Here is an 18,858-nt window from a genome sequence, read left to right on the forward strand (position 1 = left end):
GGTTTCTGTTGAGGCAGGGGATTAGCTGTGGGAGGAGCTTATCAGAGTTTGCAGGGCAGCGGCGCGCGCCTAGTGGCGCGCGCAGTTAGATCTATCTTTTAGATTTAGGGGAGCTAGTCTCAAACGTTTGTTGGGGGAGATCTAGGTGTTTTTTTGTGTGGGGGAAGTTATTTGTCCTGTCTTTAAGCTTTTTATGATGGAGGACCTCTGTAGCCAACCCCAACGACACGATCTCAAGATGGAAGGGGAGGGAACAGCTGCAGTCGCCTGCGATTCCTGCGCAATGTTTGCCATCTTGCCAAAGGTTGCAGGCAGCTTTACCTGCAGCAATTGCATGTTGATTGCCCTCTTAAAAGACAAAGTCCAGCAACTGGAGGAACGTGTAGCTACGCTCCAAAGAATTAGAGAGCTGGAGCTCTTCTTGGAAGCAACAGAGCACACCGTCTCCATCAAGGAGGAGACAGGGGACTCCCCTGAGAAGGAGTCTAGTTCACCAACACAGGAGCCAGATATATGGAGAAACGTGACTCAAAGAAGTAGGAGGCCCAGGGTTCACTCTGATTGCTTAGAAATACACAATCGCTTTGAGGTCCTCTCCCCTAGCATGGAAGACGAAGAGCAGACTCCATTTGAGGATATCTCCCTCATTACAGTCGATCAGGTATATGAAGACGAGCAGCAAAGTCAGTCCTCAGGGAATGTGCAGGCGACCTTGGAACGGACAGCTCACGGAAGAACCCCGACCAAACCCAAGAGGAGGCGTGTAGTGGTGATAGGGGATTCCCTACTGAGGGGAACAGAAGCAGAGATCTGTGGGCCTGACAAGATGTCTCGGGAAGTGTGCTGTCTCCCCGGGGCTAAGATCCAAGATGTAACTGAACGACTGCAAGGAATCATAAAACCCACCGACAAATACCCCTTCCTCTTGGTTCATGTGGGAACCAATGACACTGCAAGCAATAGCCTCCAGAAGATCAAAAGAGACTACGAGGCTCTCGGCAGGAAATTGAAGCAACTAAATGCACAAATTGTCATCTCATCTGTCCTTCCAGTTGAACGACGTGGCCCAGGGAGAGAGGGGAAAATAGTGGAAGTGAACAGCTGGCTTCGCAAATGGTGTAAACAGGAACGGTTTGGATTCTTAGATCACGGACTGCAGTTTCTTGAAGATGGACTTCTGGCAAGTGATGGGCTGCACCTCACAACGGTTGGGAGAAATGTTTTTGCCAAAAATCTCAGAAACCTCATCAGGAGGGCTTTAAACTGACTAATGTGGGGGAGGGAGACAGTGCTCCTGAAGGTAGGAGTCTATCAATTAATGAAGATGATCATCCAAATGTCATAGACCAAATGGAGCAAACAGCACGCGGACCTAGTGGTGGGAGGAAAAAATCCTTAAATAAGAGACACGGGGGAATGATTAATGGACTTCAATGTCTGTACAGTAATGCGCAAAGCATGGGAAATAAACAAGATGAGCTTGAGCTCTTGGTACAGCAAACTAAATATGACATAATAGGCATCACTGAAACCTGGTGGGATAAGTCCCACGATTGGAATGTAATAATGGGGGGATACAATCTATTTCAGAGAAACAGACCAGACAAGAAAGGAGGAGGAGTGGCGTTATATGTCAGGGATGTGTATACCTGTGAAGAGATCCAAGATTTAGATCCTCAAAGCCAAAGTGAGAGCATTTGGGTCAAAATTAAGGGAGAGAAGAATAACAGAGACCTCATTGTGGGAGTTTACTATAGATCCCCAAGCCAAACGGAGGACATAGATGATGCCTTCCTGGAACAGATGGCCAAGCATGCAAAAGGAAGGGAGATAGTAGTAATGGGGGACTTCAATTACCCGGATATTTGTTGGACGTCAAACTCAGCCAAGAGCATAAGGTCAAACAGATTCCTCACTGGCCTTGCAGACAACTTCATTGTCCAGAAAGTGGGAGAAGCAACAAGAGGAACAGCCATTTTAGATCTGGTCCTAACCAATGTTGATGACCTGGTTAGTGGGGTAGAAGTGGAAGGATCATTAGGCGCGAGTGATCATGCTCTTCTGAAGTTTACTATACAGCGGAAAGGAGCAGCCAAGCATACTAGGACTCAATTTCTTGACTTTAAGAAAGCCGACTTCATAAAACTTAGGGAAGTGCTGGGTGAGATCCCATGGACAACAATACTAAAAGGAAAGGGAGTTCATGATGGCTGGGAGTTTGTTAAGAGGGAGATACTAAAAGCACAACGTCAGGCAATACCAATGAGACGGAAACATGGAAGGTGCCTAAAGAAGCCAGGGTGGCTATCTAAAGAACTTTTAACTGAATTAAGATTAAAAAAGGATGTGTACAAAAAATGGAAAAGGGGGGAAACCACCAAAGAGGAATTCAAACAAATAGCCAGCACGTGTAGACACAAAGTCAGAAAAGCTAAAGCACAGAATGAACTCAGGCTTGCTAGAGAGGTTAAAAGCAACAAAAAAGGCTTTTATGGGTATGTTCATAGCAAAAGGAAGAACAAAGAAACAATGGGGTCACTCAGAGGAGAAGATGGTGAAATGCAAACAGGGGACACAGAAAGGGCTGAACTACTCAATGCCTTCTTTGCCTCAGTCTTCTCCGATAAAGAAAACAATGCCCGACCTGAAGAATTTGGAGCAAATGATTCAGCAAAGGAAACACAGCCCAGAATAACTAAGGAGATAGTACAAGAATATTTTGCTAGTTTAGATGTATTCAAGTCTCCAGGGCCAGATGAACTGCATCCAAGAGTATTAAAAGAACTGGCAGATGTGATCTCAGAACCACTGGCAGTCATCTTTGAGAATTCCTGGAGAACAGGCGAAGTCCCGGCAGACTGGAGGAGGGCAAATGTTGTCCCTATTTTCAAAAAGGGGAAAAGAGAGGACCCAAATAATTACCGCCCAGTCAGTCTGACATCAATAGCAGGGAAGATTCTGGAGCAGATCATTAAGCAAACAGTCTGTGAGCACCTAGAAAGGAATGCTGTGATCACCAATAGTCAGCATGGATTTCTGAAAAATAAGTCATGTCAGACTAACCTGATCTCGTTTTTTGACAGAATTACAAGCCTGGTAGATGAAGGGAACGCAGTGGATGTAGCCTACCTTGATTTCAGCAAGGCATTTGACAAGGTGCCCCATGATATTCTTGTAAAGAAGCTGGTAAAATGCGGTCTTGACTATGCTACCACTCAGTGGATTTGTAACTGGCTGACTGACCGAACCCAAAGGGTGCTCATCAATGGTTCCTCTTCATCCTGGAGAAGAGTGACTAGTGGGGTGCCACAGGGTTCTGTCTTGGGCCCGGTCTTATTCAACATCTTTATCAACGACTTGGATGATGGACTCAAGGGCATCCTGATCAAATTTGCAGATGACACCAAACTGGGAGGGGTGGCTAACACCCCAGAGGACAGGATCACACTTCAAAACGACCTTGACAGATTAGAGAACTGGGCAAAAATAAACAAAATGAATTTTAACAGGGAGAAATGTAAAGTATTGCACTTGGGCAAAAAAAATGAGAGGCACAAATACAAGATGGGTGACACCTGGCTTGAGAGCAGTACATGTGAAAAGGATCTAGGAGTCTTGGTTGACCACAAACTTGACATGAGCCAACAGTGTGACGCGGCAGCTAAAAAAGCCAATGCAATTCTGGGCTGCATCAATAGGAGTATAGCATCTAGATCAAGGGAAGTAATAGTGCCACTGTATTCTGCTCTGGTCAGACCACACCTGGAGTACTGTGTCCAGTTCTGGGCACCACAATTCAAGAAGGACACTGACAAACTGGAACGTGTCCAGAGGAGGGCAACCAAAATGGTCAAAGGCCTGGAAACGATGCCTTATGAGGAACGGCTAAGGGAGCTGGGCATGTTTAGCCTGGAGAAGAGGAGGTTAAGGGGTGATATGATAGCCATGTTCAAATATATAAAAGGATGTCACATAGAGGAGGGAGAAAGGTTGTTTTCTGCTGCTCCGGAGAAGCGGACACGGAGCAATGGATCCAAACTACAAGAAAGAAGATTCCACCTAAACATTAGGAAGAACTTCCTGACAGTAAGAGCTTGTGGTCTCTTCCAATTCTATGATTCTATGATTCTATGACTATTGGAACCACTATTGTTCTTGTCTGCTCCATCCGCCAGAGACTGTCTTTCTTTTTTTTTACATTTCAATAATTTTATATTCATTTTAACATTTCAGAACTTGACTTCCTTCCCCCTCTTTCTGCGGTTCCTTAAATTTATTTTTTATATTTTCTCCATATCCAAATTAACTTAATTTACTCATTTATTCATCTACTTTAAATATATACTCTTATAAAACTGCAGGTTACTACAATAATCCCACCAATGTACTTATCTGTTTACAATTTATTTGTAAATATTCAATAAACCATTTCCATTCTTTTATAAAAAGTTCGTTATCTTGATTTCTTATTTTCCATGTAAGTTTCACCATTCCTGCATATTCCATAAGTTTTTGTATACATTCTTCTTTGGCCGGGACTCCCTCCTTCTTTCCAAAGCCTGTCTTCACATGCAGGGCAAGTTCCTAACTCACCAGGGGTTTGAGACTTTTTAAATAATAGTAGCCATAATATTTTTATTATTTATATGCCACCCATCTGACCGGGTTGCCACAGCCACTCTGGGCGGCTCCCAACAAATTTTGGGACCAGAAGCAAAATTATGCAAAATACAGGACACAGAATTCCATTTTCTTGATGGCAAACCTTGATGTCAAGTAGTTCTGCCCTACCCATCCCAGCAAAAAAATAAAATCATTTCTTACCATAAGACAAAGATACATGTTCAAATGGAGAGATTATTTACTCTGTATAGAACATGGGTAGGCAAAATATGCGCCCCAATCGCCTTCTAAATCTGGCCCACGGATGGTTCGGGAATCAGGTGGTTTTTTTACATGAGTAGAATGTGTCCTTTTATTTAAAAGGCATCTCTGGATTATTTGTGGGGCATAGGAATTCATTCATTTCCCCCCAAAAAATATAGTCCAGTCCCCCAACAAGGTCTGAGGGACAGTGGACCAGCCCCCTGCTGTAAAAGTTTGCTGACCCCTGGAACAGACCCACAATAAAAGGGATTTATGCCTTGCCAATAAAGTTTGATACAGACCAGAGTTTCTCAACAAAGGGAGTGTGTGGCAGAGGGAACTCACTTGCTCCTGGAGAGCCTGCAGGGCCACCTCATGCTCTTTCCGATGGCTCTGCAGTTGGTCCTTTAAATCTGAGCAGCCCTGTGAAGGGAAGAACAATCTGATCAGGCAGTGAGATTCAGGGAAATATAATAAAATAATAATAATAATAATAATAATAATAATAATAATAATAATAATAATAATTTATTATTTATACCCCGCCCATCTGGCTGGGCCTCCCCAGCCACTCTGGGCGGCTTCCATAGAAACCAAAAATACAGTAAAATATCACACGTTAAAAACTTCCCTGAACAGGGCTGCCTTCAGATGTCTTCTAATGTCAGGTAGTCGTTTATCTCTTTAATATCTGCTGGGAGGGCATTCCACAGGGCGGGCGCCACTACCGAGAAGGCCCTCTGCCTGGTTCCCTGTAGCTTTGCTTCTCGCAATGAGGGAACCGCCAGAAGGCCCTCGGCGCTGGACCTCAGCGTCCGGGCAGAATGATGGGGGTGGAGACGCTCCTTCAGGTATACTGGACCGAGGCCGTTTAGGGCTTTAAAGGTCAGCACCAACACTTTGAATTGTGCTCGGAAACGTACTGGGAGCCAATGTAGGTCTTTCAAGACCGGTCTTATATGGAAGATTTAACCGACATACCAGTCACCAATATACAGGTGGTTCACCCATAAGGACTATGTAGATAAGTAGGAATCTGGCTCACAGCAAAACAGACAAGAGGTAGAGATGATATATTCTAGCCTTTCCCATTTTAATGTTGTTGTTTTTAAGACTGTTCTATCTGGGCTTATTTATGGCACGTCAGTCATAAAAAAAGGGTAAAGGACCCCTGACAGTTAAGTCCAGTCGCGAACGACTCTGGGGTTGCGATGCTCATCTTGTTTTACTGGCCGAGGGAGCCAACGATTGTCCGCAGACAGTTTTTCCGGGTCATGTGGCCAGCATGACTAAGCCGCTTCTGGTGAAACCAGAGCAGCGCACGGAAACACCATTTACCTTCCCACCAGAGCATTACCTATTTATCTACTTGCACTTTTTGGTGTGCTTTCAAACTGCTAGGTTGGCAGGAGCAGGGACCGAGCGATGGGAGCTCACCCCGTTGTGGGGATTTGAACCGCCGACCTTCCAATTGGCAAACCCTAGGCTCAGTGGTTTAGACCACAGCGCCACCCGCCTCCCCTACGTCAGTCATAGCTCTCCCCAAACCAAGGAATTCTGTGAACTGTAATTTAGTGAGATGCTAGGAATGTTCTGGTGGAGATCCTCAGCTTCCTCATAAAGGTAAAGAGACCCCTGACCATTACGTCCAGTCATGACCGACTCTGGGGTTGCGGCGCTCATCTCGCTTTACTGGCCGAGGGAGCCGGCATACAGCTTCCGGGTCATGTGGCCAGCATGACTAAGCCACTTCTGGCGAACCAGAGCAGCACACGGAAACGCCGTTTACCTTCCCGCCAGAGCGGTACCTATTTATCTACTTGCACTTTTTGCTTTCGAACTGCTAGGTTGGCAGGAGCTGGGACCGAACAACGGGAGCTCACCCCATCGCGGATCAGCAAGTCCTAGGCTCTGTGGTTTAACCCACAGCGCCACCAGCATCCAGTCAGCTTCCTCATAGAACCACAATTTCTAGGATTCCTGCGGCAGTTCATCATAGCAATAAAGATACACCTTTATCCATGCTAGGCCACAATTATGCCAAATGTAGATTTCAGAACTGAGGATGGGGTGGGTGGAGAGAAACAGATACAGAGGTGAGGAGCTAGGCTGAGCTTTGAACCCAGAGCTTTGAAACACTTCTATCAACAGGTTTTCCAGCTGAAGAAATAAAGGCCCAGAACTCTATTTCTGAACCATGAGGGGCAACCAATGAACTTGTGCCCTGAGCAGAGCTAAATCTGGAGCTCATCCTTTCCAAAGGAAGGGGAAGGCAACTCTTACCTGGTTTGCTGTCTGGAGCTCCTGCTGCAGCTTCTGGTTGCGAACCTGCAGGGATTTGAGTTCATCCTCCTTCCTCTGTTGGATCTCCTCAATTTTGGTCCTGAAAGGCGGGCAAGAGGGCTTACTAACAGGGGGAAGGGGGTTCACCAAAATGCACCCATTTCCCCTCTTACTGGTAATTCTCACAGCCATTTCAATCTCATTTTCATGAGGACACAAGAAGTTATGCCTTCTTTTTCCTGGACCAGGATCCAAGACCTCTTATGCCAGCAACCAGCAGGCGCTACCACAAACTGGTCAAGCCACCTTCAGCTACAAGAGAACAGGAGTTCTCCGCAGCAGCCACCCAGACTGCACAAACCCCTTGCCTCGCGCCCCATCTCACTTTGAAAACCTTCCTTGTTCAGGTGAGCCTTCAGCTTACTTTCTGCTCAGTTCTGTTCCTGCACAATCCTAACCATGTCTATTCAGAAGTTGTCCCACTGAACTCGCTAGGGCTTACTCCCAAATTCAGCGAGGTTAGCGTTGCAGCCTTAACCTCTCTGACTACAGCATGTTGCCCGGTTGCGGTTCGATATCGTGCTGCATCACTACGAGTGTCCTGTGCTCTTTGCATTGCTTGCAACATGTTGTGAAGCTGCCATAAGCACTCTTCTCAGAGTGGAAAGTCAAGGTCTAAAATGGGTAAATAAAGCACAATAAAATATGGGTGGAGGCTGGGAAGAACGCAACATTTCCTGGCACAGTGCAATACAGGAACGTTCCTGGGCTTCCTGGGTGTGTGCCCATGTGCCTTTGCTCCAGCCCAACCAGGCATGCGACGCAGCTCATTCCACCCATTCACTGGCCCTTGCAAGCTCATCTTCCTGGTCCCAGCCTGCCAGGCTACAAGTAATGCCACCAGCCTTTTGTGGTCTTCTGCTGATCAAGGCTGCAGCCACCAGCAGTGACTTCCACCATTGCCTACTGCTCACTTTGCCCCTCCAGGAGTCTTTCCTCCACCCAGGGGACTTTCTCCTATGGCCTTGTCCAAACTGTGAACCAATAATAATAATTTATTATTTATTCCCCGCCCATCTGACTGGGTTTCCAATCACTGTGTGTATGTGGGAACCACTAGCTAGGGTCCAAAAACAGCCAGAGACCTACGTTTGGAAAACCCTGCTCTAGGAAACTCGCTCCATACCTGCTGTCATTGTAGAGAGCTTCCTTTTCGGTCTGAAGCCGCAGAAAGCTAAGAAGGGGGAGGCAAAACAGAGGGAAATGTTAAACACATGCATCAGGGTAGGTTTCCCAAAAGGACACGCTGTCCTAAACACAGCAAGAACTCCCCCCACAGTACAGTGGTACCTCGGATTAAGAACTTAATTCGTTCTGGAGGTCTGTTCTTAACCTGAAACTGTTCTTACCCTGAAGCACCACTTTAGCTAATGGGGCTTCATCCTGAAGCAGTTCTTAACCTGAGGTACTATTTCTGGGTTAGCGGAGTCTGTAACCTGAAGCATCTGTAACCCGAGGTACCACTGTATTTTATGCTGTTGAAGTGTTATATGAGAATATACAATAAAAATATGCATATATATAAACCCAAATCAAACCAGTTGCAGAATGTCAGATTCCAGATTCTACAAAGATGCAAAACAGACTCAGCCCTGCCTGTAACACTCCTGCGTGTCAATGCCCAATGACAGGAAATACGCTTATTAGCTGGGTGTGGCAGAAAGTCCTGACTGCTAATAAGAAAGAAACTTACCTCTCCTGTTTCTTCTTGAGCTTCTCAGCCAGCTGTACAGGGGAGAGAATGGGCTGTGAGTTCCCAATGGCAACCACGATGGCCCCTCAAAAACATCCATGCTGCCCACCCATTCCACTTTCCCTGCCCTCAAGAAGTGGAAAGCAAACAGGTGTATACATCTCCTCCTTACCTTGCTGAGTTCTTGCTGCAACCGAGACATCTCTGTCGTCTTGCAAGCCTACAGGAGGCAAAGAAAAGCACACATTTCTCCAGGGTTCAGAGTGCTTCTCCTCCCTCTCTCTCTCTCTCTCTCTCTCTCTCTCTCTCAGAAAACCATTCCAACACCCCTGCCAAGTCTGCAACAGCCTTCACAATCAAGCTGTGCTGGTTGGGGCTAAGGGAAGCTGTAATCCACAATGTTTGGAGCACACCTGGTTGGCAAAGCCTGGTCCATAAGGGAACAGCGGGCTTAGTGCAGCAGCAAGAGAGGGGCAAGACTTTCGCTCTTCATTTCCACCACCAAAAAACTAGGGCTGACTCGGGGGTGAAATCCCCAAAAAGGGTGTTACTTTTTTTCTGTATGCCACAACAGCTGCAAGAATTTTATTAGCGAAGAACTGGAAGAAACAGGATTTACCGACTATCGAAGAATGGAAGATGATGGACAATATGGAACTTGCAGAACTGACTGGGAGACTCCGGGACCAGAGAGAAGAGATGGTGGAAGAAGATTGGAAGAAATTTAAAGAATATTTGAAAATATAGAATATGTAAACTGCTAAAGATGAGGTAAAATGAAAATCAGATGGGGAACTTGGGGAAGCTCAACTAACAATGTTTAGAAAAAATAAGAATAAGACAAGAATTAGTTTGTATTGTCTGTTTTTCTGTTTGTGTTGTTAAGTTGTGGTATAAAATAAAAAAATTGAAGAAAAAAAAGAAACTAGGGTGACTCAGCCCCCAATATAGACAAATTCATAGAAGAGTGGGCTATCAGCGGCTTCTCGCCACGATGGCTAAGCTCTGCCTCCACTGTTAGCGGCTTCTTGGTCTCTGAACACCAGCTGCTGGCAATCACAAGCCGAGAGAAAGGTCCCACTTTCCATAGACCTCTGGTTGGCCCCTGCGAGAACAGGGCGCAGGAGGAAGTGCGCAACAGCCAGGAAGAAACACTGAATGATTTGCAGCACCCAGATCAGGGCCAGTTCCCCTGGAGCCCAGTTGGCACAGGGATGCTTAGCCAGGGAGTAGATGGCAGAAAACTGGAGAATGCTTCATCTTTCCCCTTGGTCAGCACAAGGCTTGAACAGTAGCCCTCGGCCCAGAAACCCAAGCTCCCTGCCATGTCTTGCTGGGCTCTCCAGCAAGGGTTTTTGGAGGGGAGACCAGAACTAGGTTTAATTTGCTGAGCATCTGAATTCCCGAGTGGGGTGCAAAAGAAGCAGCGGATGAGGAACGGCTAAGGGAGCTGGGCATGTTTAGCCTGGAGAAGAGGAGGTTAAGGGGTGATATGATAGCCATGTTCAAATATATAAAAGGATGTCACATAGAGGAGGGAGAAAGGTTGTTTTCTGCTGCTCCAGAGAAGCGGACACGGAGCAATGGATCCAAACTACAAGAAAGAAGATTCCACCTAAACATTAGGAAGAACTTCCTGACAGTAAGAGCTGTTTGACAGTGGAATTTGCTGCCAAGGAGTGTGGTGGAGTCTCCTACTTTGGAGGTCTTTAAGCAGAGGCTTGACAACCAGATGTCAGGAGTGCTCTGATGGTGTTTCCTGCTTGGCAGGGGGTTGGACTCGATGGCCCTTGTGGTCTCTTCCAACTCTAGGATTCTATGATTCCTTGCAGGCTGCTGTTGACCAGCTCAAGCTGCCGCTCCTGGCTAGAAGCCAAAGGCTGGCAGGAGGATGGCAGCAGCACCCAATGGTGCCTCCTCCACATGGCCACGCACCTCGAGGCTCAGCAGCTGCTCCTTCAGGAGCCGTTTCTCCTCCCGCTCTGTCTGCCACTTCAGTTCCACCTCGGACAGGAGCTGCTGGGAGGTGCTGCTGTCAGCCGCCTGCGGCTCCGGACCCGCCTGGCCGGCAGGAGGAGACTCCACGGAGGCGTCGCCCTCCCCGCCACCTCGGTCTTCTCCCTGCCGGGCCACTTCCTTCTCATAGCGCTCCTGCAAAGCTGAGGAACAAGAGCCACCGCTGTGGGTCCCCAGATTCAACCCAGATTGCCTCCAAAGCCCCATCCCCATCTCAACCAGTGCCCCTTTGCCCTGCAAAATTATTATTGGAAACCAGCCTTTTGAAAATGGTGCCAAGCGCTTTGCCATCGCTACAGTCGTGGGCCTGAGAAAGACTGGCAAGAGTCAAGACCACCCAATTTCAGATCTGAGACAGGATCTGAACTCTGGAGGCTCCAACATCCCAGCAGCAGGAAGCTAGGGAACCTATGGCCTCCAAGCGTTGCTGGGCTCCAGCTCCAAGCAGCCCCAGAAAGCACGGCCGATGATCAGGGATGATGGGAGTTATAGTCCAACAATATCTGGAGGACCACAGGTTCGTGTGTTCTGCTGCAGGCAAGGAACTCTCTCTAGATCAGGGGTCGGCAAGGTTTACCTCGCCTGGGCCGGTTCACTACAGCAGAGATCCCTTTGTGGGCTGGATCACGCACGCGCCTGTGATTTCCAACATCTGTGTCTGTGCAGACATGATTTCTGGCACCGCGGAAGCGAGTCGCCGCACCACACCGTGCCGGTTTAGTGCGGGGACTCGCCAAGCGGGTGGCTCAGTTCGTGAGTGGCTCTTGGGCTGGTTAAACCACCCCCATGGGTCGCTTGTGGCCCATGGGCCTTAGGTTGTTGACCCCTGATCTTGACAAATACAGGACTGGGAGGATAGTTCAGCATGCACAGGGTTATATAACAGATACATGGTCAGGGATGGAGAAGCTATAGCCCTCCAGATGTTGCTGGACTCCAACTCCCATCACCCTTGACCACTCACTGGCTGAGGCTGATGGAAGTTACAACCCAACAATATCGAGAGGCCACCAGATGTTCACTCCTAGCTCTTTGGTGCACCACTTTGTTGGTCTTCCGCTGCATCCAACCAACCCCATATCCCGGACTTTCTTGTGTTGATCCTGAGCAAGCTCAGCCCAATGCAGAGCGGTACCTGCCATGTTCTTCTGCAGTGCAGCATTCTCTGCCTGGAGCCTCAGCAGCTCCCCATCCGCAGGACTTGCTGGGGGGGGCCCTTCAGGGGCTGCTGGCCCCCCTTCCCGGAGACTCTTGTTCTCCTTCTCCAACTGCTCGATCTGGGCGCACAGCTGGGTTAGAGAGACCAGAGGGTTAACTGCAGGCAACAGCACAGTCTTCAGGGAAACGGGGAGGCATTTGCAGCTGATCCATCTGGGCAGAAACAGGCACACTGCTACACCAGGATCTTCTTTCCCAGAGGAAGCAGCGGCTACCTGCCCCCTTCCGAAGAACAGTCGTTGGAGCCAGCCCTGTTCCAGCATGACGACTGCACAGCTCTTTTGCTCCTCTGACTGTTCTTTGGAAGGGTGCAGGTAAGGGCTGCAACAGCTCCAACTTCACAGGTCTGGAAATAAACCCATGATCGTATCAAAAACTCCTGCCCACATTAATTAACCCACACTATCCAAATTACAGTAACAAGGTGCCGCCCACACAGGAAAGCATTCAGTAACTCGGTCTCTATGACTCAAGCAACACGCTATGGGGAGGGAGGAGGGGAGGTGAAACCCTGTACTGGTGCCACCTACCAGTCTGACTGCCCAGCTGAGGCACAGGAGTAAAATATATTATTTCATAAACCCAAAGGAAGCCAAGCAATCAGGGAGACAGCTCTTGACAGCTGGTCCTTTGGCACATCTACCATGCTCTCGGTCTGGTACGCTATTTTGTTAAGCTGTGGTCCCCATGAAAAAGGGTGTAATAATAATAATAAATTTTATTTATACACCCCCCCCAGTGTAGGGGGACACCAGATCTTGGAGGAGGAAGTATCTCCTTGTGACCACAGCTGTGGATGGAAGACTAAAAATACCGCATCATATACACAGTTAGCCTACTGTGTTCTGACAACAATGTGATTCTTGTGCTCCTGTGAACGTCCATGCCAGAATTCTGGGTGGCTCATCAGCGACTCTCAATGCCATGTTGTGCCTCACAGCAGCGCCCTCTGGCAGGCCCCTAGCGCTACTGCAGAAGCAACTTCAGCAGTCAGTACCTTGGAGAGTTCCTGCATGAGAGTGCTGTTTTGCAGCCTGAAGTCATCCTCCTGGCTGTGCAGTTTTCCCTGAAGCATTTCATTTTCACTAAGCAAGGCATCCACCTCCTGTGGGGGGAAAGAGAGAATTCAATGATAACTCAAAGACAGACGCAAGCCCTGTGGTGCTCATCGTCCCTCCACTAGGGGCCAGCCCCTAATCCACAAGCAGAAGATTTGTTTGCTTGTTTCCCAACCGCAAGAGGAAATGCCCCTACTTACTATCTTCCTGTTAGCTTCCTGCCTTTCTCCCAGTAACATACAGAGCCACTCAGCCTAGGCAAGTGGTACTTACCCATAGGCAGAGTGCCGCAACCTATAGGATGGGCAGCAGAGGTACTTGATTGGACAAGGGTGAAACTGGAAGGGAGGGAAGGGGGAGGAAAACCCGACCCCCCTTCTACATTTTAGTGGAAGATATTTGGAAGGCATTATTCCTACTCAAGTGTCCACTGCTAGTTCCCAGATCTTCTCCCTACTTGACACTTAAAGGTAAAGGTAAAGGGACCCCTGACCATTAGGTTCGGTCATGACCGACTCTGGGGTTGCGGCGCTCATCTCGCTTTATTGGCCGAGGGAGCAGGCGTACAGCTTCCAGGTCATGTGGCCAGCATGACTAAGCCGCTTCTGGCGAGGTTTTTGCCGTGCTTTCGAACTGCTAGGTTGGCAGGAGCAGGGACCGAGCATCAGGAGCTCACCCCATCGCGGGGATTCGAACCGCCGACCTTCTGATCGGCAAGTCCTAGGCTCTGTGGTTCAACCCACAGCACCACCTGCGTCCCTACTTGACACTTGGAGCCAGATATAATCACACAAAAAGTAGCTGTGTCACTATATCCTGAATCTTCAAATGACCCATCTTCCCAGAATGCTAGAACTTTTTCAAGATCTGGGGTGTAGACGGGCTGGGTAGGGAAATTGGTTTTTTTTCTGCGGGGTAGGGCTACTTCCACCTCAGTTTAGGTTATTGATACGTCCTACGTATGGAGAGGCGGACTTTCATCAGGGGAAAGGAGGCCTTGCAGAGCAGGGGCACATGAACTGGATCTCCCGCCACCTCACCTCTAGGCCAAGTTTGACAGGTGGAAAGGGTCGGTCACCCTACCCAGACGCCTGCTAGTGTGGCAGGTAGGTGTGTGGTCTGGCGAAAACAGGTGGACTAAATGGGGGGACCTGGTGGGCTCAGAAAGGCCCACGAGCTGGAGGTGCTCCCCAAACCATTGATGATCAAATGACAGATGTTGGTGGGAGAGATGGAGTTGACCTTGGCAGGATGATAATTGGGAGCACCCGGAAATGACTGGTAGAATCCGAGACCAGGGAGAAGAGTTGGTGGAAGAAGATTGGAAGAAATTTAAAGACTATTTACAGAAGTATTGCAAAATTAATGAATGTTAGAATGATGTTTGAATGAAGTTAAGCGGTTTCTAGCTGTAATGATATAAAAGAATATGGAAAATTGGGTTTTTAAATAGGTAAAAATTTAATGTTATAATATATTAAGATCAAAGATTAGGATAATAAGGAGGGAAAGAAATTGCTGAATTAATTAATTGAATTGGAATACAAAAAAGGGAGGCATGAGGAGGTCAGGGAAACAAGGATATGAATGTAAAATATGGAAAGGTTGATCTTTTATTTTTATTTTTTTTTATCTGTGTACTTATTTTGTATTTTTCTTGTATTTTTATTTTTGTTTTTTTATTCTTGTATTTTAATCTTGTATTTTTTGTTTTTATGCAATTCTTTTTTCTGAAACTTCAATAAATATATATATATATATATTTAAAAAAAGATAATTGGGAGCACCCACAGCAAGCAACACATGCAAGAAGCCTTACCTGAGCCTTCTTGCTCTTATTCAGAGCCTGGGAAAGAGAGAAATTGGTTAATAATACATCAATAGGAAGGTGGGAAAACAGTTATCATTACACCCCAGAGTCAGAGTCAATTATTTCTATGGCAGGGTGTACCCACTTCTTCCCATGGGGTTCCCCCACTCCCTCCCACACAGCCACTGCAGTGAAGAACTTTACCTTCTGAGCTTTGGTAAATTCCTTATCCAAATAGGTCACCCGTTGCCGAAGACCGTTTAATTCTAAAAATATCAAAGGAAAGAGATCAGAATTGAAGAAGTACCGTATTTTTTGCACCATAACACTCACTTTTTCCCCGCCTAGAAAGTAAGGGGAAATGTCTGTGCGTGTTATGGAGGAAATGCCTACGGGTGGCATGCCTACGGATTTTCCTCCTCTAAAAACTACATGCGTGTTATGGTCGGGTGCGTGTTATAGAGCGAAAAATACGGTACTTTAGAGAGAGGGCCGCTGGTTTTCTATGATTCTGTACTTGTAGAACACGACATGAACTCTGGTATCTGACACAGAACACAAATCTCAACATTTTAAATACATGCGTATAAAAGAGCAAATTTTGTGTCCTCTCTTGTAACTGCATTTCAGAAGCAGAGTGTGTGTATGTTTCTGCTGCAGTGAGATGTTTTTCCTGGTCTTTGGAAACGACAGAGAGACCACAGGCTCAGGGAGCACGGCAGCCAAACGGGAGTGTCAGGGGAAAGTTTCACAAGAGGTAAGAAGGCATAGAAAGATGTTAGGCCTTCCAACAGTGCACAGAGAGCAGTCAGCCAGTCATCTTAAGGAAGGCAAAAGCAGCCAAAAGAAGGACAAAGGACGAAAGAGGATGCCAGTAGCGATTGGTTGAGGTGGAACCCCACTTCCTATCTGATGGCAAGGCTAGAGAGCTTCAATCTGGAGAGGGAAGTTGTCTGTTTGGCAACCTCTTCATCCCTTGTCCAAGGATGCGGGGGGACTGGCAAGCCCCTGGAACTTCAGCATAGTTTATTCTGCTTCTGCTACTTATAGGAAGGTAAGAGGCTGTGGTTAGGCCACCAACACTCAACCCTCTAACCACAGGAAAGGTGATGGGGCAATTTGCTTCAATTTTACAATTTCACCAGGCATTGCCTGTACACTTTCAAGCATGCCTTTGCAATCATATGGACTACTGGTGGTTTTTAATGAAAGCTGAATTCTCTGGTCAACACCAGATCCCATCCCCCCCCTCCCTTCTTCTTGTTGTTGTTGTTTTGCACTCCAACAAAACCACAGCACACAGGTAGCCTGGTGTGTACAGAAAATACCACTCCTACTTAATGTTTTCCTCCTGCAACCATTATTTTCCTTAAAATTCCAGACTCTACAACAGTTCCGTTGTGAAACACAGAACAGAGCACATGTTACATGCGTGCAACTATTAACATAAATAAATAGGAGTCAAGGTGATTGTGATACTTTAATCCAGCCTTTCTCAACCTGTGGGTCCCCAGATGTTGTTGAACTACAACTCCCATCACCCCTAGCTAGCAAGGCCAGAGCTCACGGATGATGGGAGTTGTAGTCCAACAACATCTGGGGACCCACAGGTTGAGAACCGCTGCTTTAATCTCAGTTGCAGAACACAGAATGTAACATGCTGTACCCAGTAACCAGAGATACTGGCAGTCTCAAGGGGCTGGCAGAGAAAGGTCTGCTTCTTACCAGCAGTATTTTTGCGGAGTTCATCAGAAAGCTGGTAATTCTGAGTCCGAAGTTCCAGTAGCTGAGCCTAGCAAGAGAAACAGTAAAGAATGAAGAAGCTGGCAGGGCCAGTCAATGCAGAACTCTGGCCAGGTTTGTGGCCAAGAGCCCAGGGCTTTTTCCACTGATCAAGCCGGGAACATGAGTTCCTTGGGAAACAATGCGTGGGACACTTTTTGAATTGTGGACAATGTAATCCAAATCTTATTTCATCTGTCCTCAACCTTTAGGAAATAAGCCTGCATTACTCTCATTTTGCAGATGTGAGGCCCAGAAATCATAGAATCATAGCGTTGGAAGGGACCAAAAGGGTCATCTGGTCCAACCCCTTGCAATGTAGGAATATTTTGCACAGCATGGGGCTCAAACCCACAACCCTGAGAAGAAGAGTCTCATCATCATCATCATCATCATCATCATAATAAAGTAGTAGTAGTATTAACAGTTCAAGGTGATCAGAGATAGGACTTGACCCGATCTCAGTAACCACCCATTTAAGAAATGACTCTCCAAAGTTCATCATCTCTATAGACTTATTCATAAAGGTCCATGAAATATTATCAAAGGCCTTCTATGCATCTATAAACATCAATGCCCCTTACTTTTCATTTCTCACCTCCAGATATTCTATTATTTTAGTTGTATTCCTTATATTGTCTTTCAACTGATGGCCTGGAAGAAATTTGGTCTTGTCTTGGTGAATTATATCCTTTAATACCACTTTCATGCGGTGTGCTAATATAATTGCAAACAGTTTATAATCCATTAAGAGATTGGCCTATAATTTTTAACAGATAATAGGTCCATTTCCTGTTTCGGGATAAGTGTAATATACATGTCTACCCTGGTGTTTGATATGGGGAATATGGAAGCAGCAATCTGGAAGAAATGGAAAGACTGCCATCAGCCTTCCATATGTCTGCATCAGTTTCCCCCATTTGTTATTTTTGAATGCAGCCTTTCCCAACTTGTGGCCAAAGCTCCCATCGTCCTTAACCCCTGGGCTAGGGCTGATGGGAGCTATTATTATTAAATTTGTTAAGTCGCTTTATCTTGCCCAGGGCAACCCAAAGTGACTTACTACCAAAGAGACAGACAACCCCTTCCCCACATTAAAACCGACACTCCAAAACACCCGGAGGGGAGGGCACCAGCTTGGGGAAGGGTGTTTTGGCATCGAAAGCCTTGATAGCAACTAGTTTTTCTGGCCACCAATAAGTGACTCTGGGATTGTGGGACGAGGTGCCAAACACCACGCGGTCAGCCATATTTCACTCAGGAGTTCAGAGCTGGGGACTTTCTGGGGAACTCCAGAGGCTGTACTCAAACAACACCCACCAAGTCTGGCCAGCAGAGCCAATGGTCAGGGCTAATGGGAGTTGTAGCCCAGGAACACTGGATGGTCACAGGTTTTCCCACTCCTGCTTTATAGTCTTAACTCTGTTCCCTCACAACAGCACACCCCACAACTTGCATATGTTTTTGATCTGTGAAAGAAATCATTGTATCAGCTGCCTTCTTCCCCACAAGAGATAGTTGTGTTTCAGTAGCAAAGTAAAAAGCATACATTGTTTGAGTGCTGGAAAGAGTTGCTGCAGGTATCAGAAAGTAAACATAACCAAGTCTGGAAAAGGGCAGAAAGAGTCCTTGTGTTTATCACATGACAAACCCCCTCCATGGCTCCTTTCATTGCTAGCTGGTTTCTCCTGACACTGAACTGACTCCCTCAAGGTCCTAAAACGAAATGAAGTGGACCAAGTTTCTTACTGTGTTATATTCATCAGGAACGGGGAACCTTGATGTTGGACTACAGTTCCCATCATCCCTGACCACTGGCTCTGGTGGCTGGGGCTGATTGGAGTTGGAGTAGAAGATCATCTGTAGGGCTACAGGTTCCCTCGTATACATCAAAAACCTACTTGCAAAAACAGGCAGCACCCTTAGAGTGAAATTAACATGCCCCTTCACAGGTAAAATTCTCCACTGTGCATGTGATTAATCAAGGACCAATGGGCCCTTATGCACTCTGGAAAAGCAACCTGTGATCTGGTTATTGGACTAAAGGTGGCTGGGGAGTGGGAATAAGAGAT

General features: G+C 46.9%; 1 protein-coding gene across 2 annotated transcripts in view; it reads right to left on the reverse strand.

Annotated features, from left to right (window-relative positions):
* GRIPAP1 (GRIP1 associated protein 1) overlaps positions 1-18,858 on the reverse strand; it is a 69,530-nt gene that overhangs the window by 47,787 nt on the left and 2,885 nt on the right. For both annotated transcript variants that reach the window (XM_082205412.1, XM_082205411.1), the window contains exons 2-12: positions 16,730-16,796; positions 15,209-15,270; positions 15,014-15,040; positions 13,134-13,241; positions 12,054-12,207; positions 10,838-11,061; positions 9,075-9,122; positions 8,903-8,934; positions 8,336-8,383; positions 7,150-7,249; positions 5,212-5,289 (exon numbers count right to left, since the gene is read on the reverse strand). In XM_082205412.1, the coding sequence (XP_082061538.1) occupies positions 5,212-5,289; positions 7,150-7,249; positions 8,336-8,383; positions 8,903-8,934; positions 9,075-9,122; positions 10,838-11,061; positions 12,054-12,207; positions 13,134-13,241; positions 15,014-15,040; positions 15,209-15,270; positions 16,730-16,796 (948 nt within the window). The remainder of the gene's footprint in view (positions 1-5,211; positions 5,290-7,149; positions 7,250-8,335; positions 8,384-8,902; positions 8,935-9,074; positions 9,123-10,837; positions 11,062-12,053; positions 12,208-13,133; positions 13,242-15,013; positions 15,041-15,208; positions 15,271-16,729; positions 16,797-18,858) is intronic.

This window comes from Podarcis vaucheri, assembly GCF_965113315.1.
Source record: "Podarcis vaucheri genome assembly, chromosome: 17".
Lineage (NCBI taxonomy): Eukaryota > Metazoa > Chordata > Lepidosauria > Squamata > Lacertidae > Podarcis > Podarcis vaucheri.